Here is a 9,705-nt window from a genome sequence, read left to right as displayed (position 1 = left end):
ATTTTACCTCAATCTAAAATCTCAAACCGTCCATGTTTGATCCAACGGCGAAGAAACACAGCGCATTAGGCCTAGCCCAAGAATCACCCGCCGCACAGAAAATGAAAAAGTGAAAATTGAGCGAGAGAGAGAAAAGTGAGGGGAACCCCCGAACAGAACCCAACAATTGCAAATAAAAAAGTTGCCGACTTTCTTCGATTTTTCGATTCGATACGCCGAAGGAAATGTTGGTTGAATCAAATGACTGAGGCAATCGCTTTCGTTTTGATTTGATTTGGAAAATTTCAGAAGCTTCGAGATGGGTTTGGAAGATGGGAACTCAGAGAACGCGCGGAGCTGGGCGAGGTTTGTAGCCACGTGTCTCGTCGGTGGGGTGGTGGTGGCGGTGGGGGTCGGCGTCGGGGTTTCTCTTTTGGGCTCAGAAGAACGCGGCGGACCTCAGCTTCCTTTGGGACTTCCATGGCGGAGGAAGAAGAACAGACCCGTCCGGGTTTACATGGACGGCTGCTTCGACATGATGCACTACGGCCACTGCAATGCCCTCCGTCAGGCGCGTGCGCTCGGCGACCAATTGGTGGTCGGAGTCGTCAGCGACGCCGAAATCATCGTCAATAAAGGCCCCCCTGTCACCCCTCTCAACGAAAGGTACCAACTTTTTGTGTTAATCAGCTGGTTAGCTTCATAATTATGGGTTATGTGAATGTTTGGTTTAGCTAATTACCTTGTTAATTAGGATGATTATGGTTAATGCTGTGAAATGGGTTGACGAGGTGATTCCGGATGCACCTTATGCTATAACCGAAGAGTTCATGAAGAAGCTGTTTGATGAATACAATATAGACTATATCATTCATGGGGATGACCCATGTGTGCTTCCTGATGGGACTGATGCTTATGCTCTTGCGAAGAAGGCCGGCCGCTACAAGCAGATCAAACGGACAGAAGGCGTCTCCAGCACCGACATTGTTGGTTAGTTCCATTTCTAGGAGAGGAGCTGATTAACTACTGATGTTCTGTATAGAGTTACGATTGTTTAGTTCTCTTATTGCGGCAGTTTGAATTTGTTAGTCTAATTTTAGTATTTGATAATTCCGTGTATAGGGCGTATGCTTCTCTGTGTAAGGGAGAGATCTGTTAATGAGAAGCAGCATCACTCTTCCTTGCAAAGACAATTCAGCCACGGTCACAGTCAGAAGTTCGAAGATGGTGGATCTGGAAGTGGAACCCGTGTGTCTCATTTCCTACCGACATCTCGGAGAATTGTTCAGTTTTCAAACGGAAAGGTAATTTTGTCTCCATAGCTGTTTCCCTACTGGTTATTTGAAATAGAGCTAATGAATGCTTTATGCTTGAATGCAGGGGCCTCAGTCTGACGCACGCATAGTTTATATAGATGGTGCATTTGATCTTTTCCATGCTGGACATGTGGAGGTAATGTGGATGAGTTTACTCACATGATATTTATCTTTTACTCGCTTACAGTACTATTCCAAACACAAATACAAACATGAACACACAAAAAAACAACACAGACACACTTACACATCTGCACTGTTTTTCTTAGATGGGGGATTGTTTTTTGTTCATTCTACTATTATGGTCTTCTTGTCTGTTTCTCTTCTTTTCCAAAATTTGCTTTAGATTTGATAAGCTGGTAAGGGAGAAAAAACTTACTTTTTGGTTACATGGCCATCCTTTTCATATAGATCTTAAGGAAAGCACGAGAGCTTGGGGATTTTCTTCTTGTTGGAATACACACTGATCAGACTGTCAGGTACCATCTCCATCTTACTCTCACTCTCACATGTTAATTTCTACAACCAATACCCTTTAATCCTTGAATCTACTTTAGAACCATATAGAGTTTGACAATGATAAAAATCAAATCCCATAGTAAAGATGCAATTGTAGCAGAACATCCTGCACACGCACGTGTGTGTATATTATCTCTTCACATGAAAGGCAAATGACTCCATAAGTCACTTTATACCAAGTGTTCTAGGTTTTCTCATTGAATGGGTTTTCAGTAAGCATACTACTTTGAATAGAACCTTGTCGCTTGTCACTACTTTGGAAAACTTGGCTGAGCATCAGTTTATCTTTCATGAAATTTGATTTACTTAATCTACCTTTATGGTTTGCACCCGTTTCCCTGCCTTGTGTGAATTTTGGTGTCACATAAAAATGCAACTTTGCTCTCACCATATGTGTATTATTTCAATTCCTGGTTGCGATAGAACCCTAAACTTTATATATTTCACTAATACTTCAGTTCATGAACGCCCACCTCGTATATATGTTAATTTACTATTGCAAACTCTGATTAGGTTTTTTTTTTTCTTCTTCCGAGTACAAATCCTTTTATTGCATTATATATTAGATTTCAAAATCCACTAGTAATAGCTGTTTCTAATATTTGCATTACAGTGCTACTAGAGGAGCACATCGCCCAATAATGAACCTTCACGAAAGAAGCTTAAGTGTTTTGGCTTGCCGCTATGTGGATGAGGTTATAATCGGTTCTCCATGGGAAATCTCAAAAGACATGGTGAGCTTGTCTTACATTTGGTCCTGAGTTTGCTTCATTATGCTTTTAGTCAGCCTTCATTCTTCTCCTGTATTCTTCTGGTTTCCTTATGGTTATTTCTTTTCGTTACAAAATTTTCTTATTCGGGAAGTTGGGTATGATTTCTTTTTTTCTCCCCCAACATTTAATGTTACTTGAACTAGAATTTGGATCTACCAGTAATCTCGTTTGAATACTTTCCATATTTTTGTGAACTTCACTTGTTTAAAACATTGCTCACATTTATAATTATAAGATTCTTTGTGGAATGTTTTATTGCTGCAGCTCACAACCTTTAACATCTCCTTAGTGGTCCACGGAACAATAGCAGAGAATAGCAACTTTGAAAAGGTAAATTGCAAAACAGGGTCCTAACGCTGATGTATTTACTTCTGTAGCTTTAATTCTGGAGCCGCCAAGATGCATTGGTTATTTACACATTTTTATTTTGCAGGAAGAATGCAATCCTTATGAAGTCCCAATCAGTTTGGGCATCTTCAAAGTTTTGGATAGCTCGCTTGATATCACCACTTCCACGATAATTAGACGGATTGTATCCAATCACGAAGCATACCAGGTTTCCCCCTATACCTGAACGTCCTTGCATTACTCTTGTTCAAATTTGGACACATTATATAGAATGAAAGTTTCCAGCGTTATAAACATAAAGCATTCTTATGTTTAACTGTTGTTTTAGTTGGTATCGTTTTGAAATCTGCTTTAGCATGCTTCAAACGTATGGCTTATCACTATATCTTTTCCTGCAGAAACGTAACGAGAAAAAGGCAGCAAGTGAGAAAAGGTATTATGAAGGCAAGGCTTATGTTTCCGGTGACTGATATACGTAGATCTCTGAGGCCAATACATGGCTAGCCGTTGGGTGCACCTGTTATTTTGGTACTCTTACCAAGTGGTACTAACTTCACAGATGACACAGCTGAGTTTTGGTACATTCACATGATGTTATTCACAGATCCTATTATCACATACGATTCCCGAGTCTTCTTGTCATGCAGCAATATTTTTGTTGTTTAGATCGATATTTTCGGATTCAATCCACAACCTCTAGAACTTGAGAACAACTAGTTTGATTTTCCTTCTGTGCCATATCTTTCCCACAAAAGGAATAATCTTTAGACATGAACAAGTTACGAGGTAATCTCTCCGAGTTTGGTTTACTTCTTTTCGTTGTCGAAAACTTGTCCTGTATAGACATGTTTGGCATTGTTAGTAACATGTTGTGTGGCGCTGTAACAACCAGCTGTTCCATTACATGCCATGTGCATCCTGTATAAGTCGATCAACAAACAGTTATGTGTATGGCTATCCTTTGCCCTTGGGGATAAATGCACCGAAAAGTTTCGGCTTGGGCAAGATGGTAGTATATGCATCTTCTCTTGCATGTACGTATCACTTGCCACTTACTTGCCGCTTACATGATGCGTAAAAGGATTTTGATCCAAAAAATTAAATAAATTAATGTTCCAATAGGGGAAAGAAAAGATTGAACTTATTTATTTCTTCCTAACGAAGTGAGCGATGATCTGAACTCTGTTAACTTGCGAAAATTGTGGTTTGAACAAACCGACCGGCCAACTATCATGGCCAACTGGCCTAATTCAGATTTGCAAACTCCTTGTTTACTTAAAAACAAGAAAATGGGAGTGATAGCTCCTCTACAAAATATGAGATCCAGTGGGGTACAAAAGTATCCTGTTTTACATGTGATTATTTTGGGAACTTTAATGAAAAGCTTCCGGTACTGTTCAATTTAACGAGAAACCACATTTTTACACTAAAAAGTCAATCCTGGTACTATTCACTTTACCCTTTATTTTGTCCTTATTGTTAAAACTCAAAGTTTTCAAACTCTTTTTATTAGTTTTCCTGATTAGTTTTGTACATCATAAGGTAAATCAAGAACACAAGATCGGGGTAAATGTCTTCCCACAAATCCGATCCAAAACAATTACAAAACCCATAATTAATTCAAGATCAAATCCAGGTTGCACCACCAAGCTGAACACGTCGTTTTCAAGCAAGACTGAATTATTTACTCGTTTTCTGGACACAGTGGCCACAAGTTCTCCACTGCAATCTCTAATTTTGCAGTTTCTTCTCCCAAAACAACCTTCAACTATGAAATCTGGTGCACTATTCGAGCTCTGGATCCTCCCATGAACACCTCAGCTGGTGCACTTTTATTTCTGCTGCCAAAAAGATTTGATCCACTTTTCATGGTGAACACTCTGCTGGATTTAGGGTTCTTTCCACATCCATCTTCCCCTCTATATGCATTCCATTGGTCTTGCAAGCTCAACATCTGTTCATTGCAAAAATGGATTTGGATAAGCTTTCATGTATCATATGATATACAGAGAAACGAGCGTATTATTTGGATCAACTGATTTAACTCACGTATGTTATCTCGTATAAGTTCAAATTATATTTATTCGTATTGGTTACTAAACATGCATAATGCAATGAAGAGGAGGATTTGATCACAAATAATTACCTGGGGTTTGAGGGTCAGCAAGGCTCTTCCAGCTCCATCCATGAGTCCAAGTCCTCCTCTAACGCAACAGTTCTTCCTCGAATAATTGTCTACTCGAAAAGTTAGAATTCCGCGATTGTCAAACACTGTAAATCCATCAGTTCCCTGGAAACTCATGCTGGATCTCTTCCACACGGTGAGCACAGACGGAGGCACATGAACATCTTCCACCTGATGATGAAACCTTTCTTTCAACGACGCGGCCGGATGTATCCTCGACATGGTTAGCTAGATAGAGAAAATCGAAAGGTGTCGGAGAACACAGAGAGAATGATAGAGAGGAATATGAGTAGTGACAAATGATTTAGCTTTGGTTTTGCTGCTTGAAACTTGAGAATAAAGCTATGTCCAAAGATATGTGTGTATATATAGAGGTAGGAGCATATATATATATATATATACAGTGAAAGGACGTTGGTACGTGGAAACAAAGAGAGAGAGCTTTGTGTTCTCTGTTGTCTAGCTAGCTAACTGGCTAACACTGACTTCTTATGTAGGTCCCCAACTTTTTCAACTCTGCAATATCTACTATGGAGCCTTGCTGTTTTCCTTCTTCTATTCTTTTTCATCATTTTTTATATACAACTTACAATTATTTATATACAATTTACAACTCTTTGACAGCATCAGTGACCAGCCTACCTACTTCACATATATTAACAGGTTGGTTGTACGTTGTAAATTTGTTTTTGTGTCACATAATCTGGTTCTTTATGTTATCGAGACCAATTTGAATTCTTCGTCCAGTAAAATTACATACAAATGTATAATCGTAATAGATGGTGAAATAACCTATCATGCCAAACTATGTGACGAATAATATAATTGTGTACTGCACCTTATCTTCATAAGTATAGACATCTTATAAAATGTTTTCAGGTTGGAATGTTCGATCTTTTGGTGGGCACATAAAGTGCATGGTCGAGGGTTAGGCCAAGTAATCATTTTATATCATTTGGCTTTGTGAATTCATTAGCAAACATCATCAATGTCATGTTTTCATGAAAACCTAAGAAATGCATCAATGGCACTAATGCCACAGACAAAGTGGGACTCTCGATCAATGACATTTTGGTTCATTAGCAAACATCATCAATGTCATGTTTTCATGAAAACCTAAGAAATGCATCAATGGCATTAATGCCACAGACAGAGTGGGACTCTCGATCAATGACATTTTGGTTATGGAGCCGAGTAATGTTTTTGATATACCTAGAACACTGTCCACGTTATGTTATAAGACATATTAATTGTGTTGTTCACTTTTATTATAATACGTAAAATAATACATCACATAACTTATGTTATCATCGGTGATCTTAAAAAAATTTCATGGCCAAACTGACGCATTTGCTTTACAAGTCATGATTACTATAAACGTCGATCGATCTGGCTAGGATTAATGGACTCCATGAAGTGATTTAATTCAACCAATGAGCAGCAATTAAGTAAGTACATTTGATGCTCATTAGTCAAAATTTCCTGCATTCATGTGAGTCCATTTGTCGGCATACTGAAACTTTGCACCAGATATTCCCACTTGTATATTTCAATTGGGGATATTATATAATTAAGTTAAGCTAAACATCCTATTTGGTATTTGCCATTCTAGATGACCAATATTATTCTAAACCAAGAATATATTTTCGTCTGGTTTTAGTTGGAAAACAAGGGATTTCTTGTTGTCATGTTGTGTGTCGCGATTCATAATGGGTGACGTCATCCACACACTCTATTAATTTTTATTCTTTGATCTTCTTTAATTTATTCGATCCAACAACTAATTACAGAGGGATATATGGATAACTCCACCCATTCATAATATGTTGTTAGCTGATTAATTGGCCATAAAAACTCTTTAAAAATAACTAATTGCCATGGGAAATAATCCATAAGAAATGTTTCCGATTAAGGGAATGTACATGTAACAGTAAGATTGGACTGACAGATGGATAAATAGTAAAAGGAAGAACATATACCATTAGTGCCAATTAATTAATATATCATCATTGGTTTAGAGATTCTTAATTAAGCAAGATTGAACTCTTCTATTTCTTCATAACGAAGCGAGCGATGTTCTAAACTATGGTTATTTACAAAAATTGCAATTTAAACAACGCGACGAATACATTATTCTGATCAACTGCCCTGATTTTAGATTTGCAAACTCCTTGTTTAATTAAATACAAGAAAATTGGAGTGATGGCTCCTCTACAAAGTATAAGATTAAGTGGGGTAAAAAAGTATCCTGTGTTATATGGGATTATTTCTGTACATCACAAGGTAAATCAAGAACACAAAATCGGGGTAAATGTCTTCCCACAAATCCGATCCAAAACAATTACAAAACCCATAATTAATTCAAGATCAAATCCAGGTTGCACCACCAAGCTGAACACGTCGTTTTCAAGCAAGACTGAATTATTTACTCGTTTTCTAGACACAGTGGCCACAAGTTCTCCACTGCAATCTCTGATTTTGCAGTTTCTTCTCCTAAAACAACCTTCAACTATGAAATCTGGTGCACTATTTGAGCTTGTGGGCCCTCCCATGAACACCTCAGCTGCTTCACTTTTATTTCTGCTGCCAAAAAGATTTGATCCACTTTTCATGGTGAAGACTCTGCTAGATTTAGGGTTCTTTCCGCATCCATCTTCTCCTCTATATGCATTCCATTGATCTTGCAAGCTCAACATCTGTTCATTACAAAAATGGATTTGAATAAGCTTTCATGTTTCATATGATATGAGGAGAAACAAGTGTACTGCTCTAATCAACTGATTTAACTCACTTATGTTATAACTCATATAAGTTCGAATTATATTTATTCGTATTGGTTACTAAACATGCATACTACAATGAAGAGGAGGATTTGATCACAAATAATTACCTGGGGTTTGAGGGTTAGTAAGGCTCTTCCAGCTCCATCCATGAGGACAAGCCCTCCTCTAACGCAACAGTTCTTCCTTGAATAATTGTCTACTCGAAAAGTTAGAATTCCGCAATCGTCAAACACTGTAAATCCATCAGTTCCCTGGAAACTCATGCTTGATCTCTTCCACACAGTGAGCACAGACGGAGGCACATGAACATCTTCCACCTGATAATGAACCCCTTCTTTGAACGACGCGGCCGGATGTATCCTCGACATGGTTAGCTAGCTAGGGAGAAATGAAAGGGTTCGGAGAACACAGAGAGAATGATAGAGAGGAATATGAGTAGTGACAAATGGTTTAGCTTTGGTTTTGCTGTCTGAAACTTGAGAATAAAACTATGTCCAAAGATGTGTATATATAGAGGTAGGATATATATCAGACCCTTTATGCAAAGGGATTCCCACTTTTTAAAAAAAAATAGGAATTAGGTGTGGTGTACATTCCACATCGAATTTTAATGATCCGAACAGTTTATTTTGTAAATCTTAATTCATATATCATTTTTGCAAAAATTCAATTTAATCCAAAATTATTTGCCTATTTAATTATCAAAATAAAATTTCATTATTTCTTATATAACAAAGTTTTTGTTAATTTTTTTAAACTCAATTAGATGTCTTAAATATTTCTAATTTGGCTAATATTTTGCAATGATAATCTATGAGGTGTAACTTGAAAAATAGATGGTTTGAATCGTTAAAGTTCGATATCGTATGAACCCCACAACTAATTTATATTTAAAGGCTTCGTATATATATTAGTATATACTATGTGAGGACGTATGTACGTTGAAACAAAGAGAGGGAGTTCCCTGTTGTCTAGCTTATGTTATGGTTAACACTGCATTCTTTCGTAGGTCCCCTTTTTTTGACGCTGCAATATTCTATGAGCCTGCCTGTTTTCCTTCTATTCTTTTCCATCATTTTTTATATATACAACTTACAATTATTTATACTAGGGTATAAGCACACACTTTGTGTGTGACCAATTTCATTTTCCTTTTTGTTTTTTTATTAAGGAGTGTGATTAGTTTTTAAATTTTTTAAAAAGAGTATGAGACAATGATGATGGGATCTCTTAATAAGGGCATATTTTTCTTAATATTACATAATTACCATTTTGCCCTTTTTATGTAAATATTGTATATCAAAAGTGAGGGTAAAATAGGAAAAATGGGGATATGATTGTCATTTTGTCAAAAGGTACAAAATTACTATTTTGCCCTCCTCATGTCAACATTGTATATTTAAAAATGAGGGGCAAAATTGGAAGAAAATGGGGGCAAAAAGTTGACAAGCTCTCTTCTCTTAATAATATAGAAGATAATATAGATATACAATTTACAAGACTCTTTTACCTCACCAGCCAACAGGTTCCTCTCCGGATCTTTTGGTGAGGATTTTGGGAATTCGTGAATCGTGTCTGTTCATCGTACATTGTGCGATCAGTTTTTGTCAAGTATTGTTTATGTTTATTTTTAAATAAAAATATTTAAAATAATTTCTGATAGCACGATATACGATAAACGGACACGATTCACGGATCTCTGGAATCCTCACAAAGATGATCAGGTGAGAATCCAGACTCCCTCACCAGGGACCAGCCTACCCTAAACAGTGACCAGCCTACCTACTTTACATACATTTACA

At 37.2% G+C, this 9,705-nt stretch overlaps 2 protein-coding genes and 1 pseudogene across 2 annotated transcripts; 1 reads left to right on the top strand and 2 right to left on the bottom strand.

Moving 5' to 3' along the window:
* Positions 1 to 3,838, top strand: LOC126619224 (ethanolamine-phosphate cytidylyltransferase-like). Its single transcript, XM_050287524.1, has 9 exons — positions 1 to 645; positions 734 to 969; positions 1,102 to 1,283; positions 1,360 to 1,431; positions 1,707 to 1,774; positions 2,428 to 2,548; positions 2,852 to 2,917; positions 3,021 to 3,143; positions 3,334 to 3,838. The coding sequence occupies exons 1-9, from the start codon at positions 299 to 301 to the stop codon at positions 3,403 to 3,405; spliced, it is 1,287 nt and encodes a 428-aa protein (XP_050143481.1). The 5' UTR covers positions 1 to 298; the 3' UTR covers positions 3,406 to 3,838.
* Positions 3,839 to 4,427: 589 nt separating this feature from the next.
* LOC126619232 (protein LURP-one-related 5-like) lies at positions 4,428 to 5,461 on the bottom strand (annotated as a pseudogene).
* A 1,890-nt stretch (positions 5,462 to 7,351) lies between these two features.
* Positions 7,352 to 8,383, bottom strand: LOC126619231 (protein LURP-one-related 5-like). The gene is made up of 2 exons (XM_050287529.1): positions 8,011 to 8,383; positions 7,352 to 7,816 (listed from the first exon to the last, which is right to left on the bottom strand). Exons 1-2 carry the CDS (start codon positions 8,269 to 8,271, stop codon positions 7,409 to 7,411), a joined length of 669 nt encoding a protein of 222 aa, XP_050143486.1. The 5' UTR covers positions 8,272 to 8,383; the 3' UTR covers positions 7,352 to 7,408.
* Between the last annotated feature and the right edge of the window lie 1,322 nt (positions 8,384 to 9,705).

This window comes from Malus sylvestris, chromosome 4, assembly GCF_916048215.2.
Source record: "Malus sylvestris chromosome 4, drMalSylv7.2, whole genome shotgun sequence".
In the NCBI taxonomy this organism is placed as follows: Eukaryota; Viridiplantae; Streptophyta; class Magnoliopsida; order Rosales; family Rosaceae; genus Malus; species Malus sylvestris.
This window is presented reverse-complemented; position numbering and strand designations above follow the sequence as displayed.

Coding starts and splice junctions, on each gene's coding strand:
- LOC126619224 (XM_050287524.1), top strand. CDS start 299: ATGGGTTTGGAAGATGGGAACTCAGAGAACGCGCGGAGCTGGGCGAGG. Junction 1,775..2,427: donor CACACTGATCAGACTGTCAG/GTACCATCTCCA, acceptor TTTGCATTACAG/TGCTACTAGAGGAGCACATC. Junction 2,549..2,851: donor GGGAAATCTCAAAAGACATG/GTGAGCTTGTCT, acceptor TTATTGCTGCAG/CTCACAACCTTTAACATCTC.
- LOC126619231 (XM_050287529.1), bottom strand. CDS start 8,271: ATGTCGAGGATACATCCGGCCGCGTCGTTCAAAGAAGGGGTTCATTAT. Junction 7,817..8,010: donor TACTAACCCTCAAACCCCAG/GTAATTATTTGT, acceptor TGTAATGAACAG/ATGTTGAGCTTGCAAGATCA.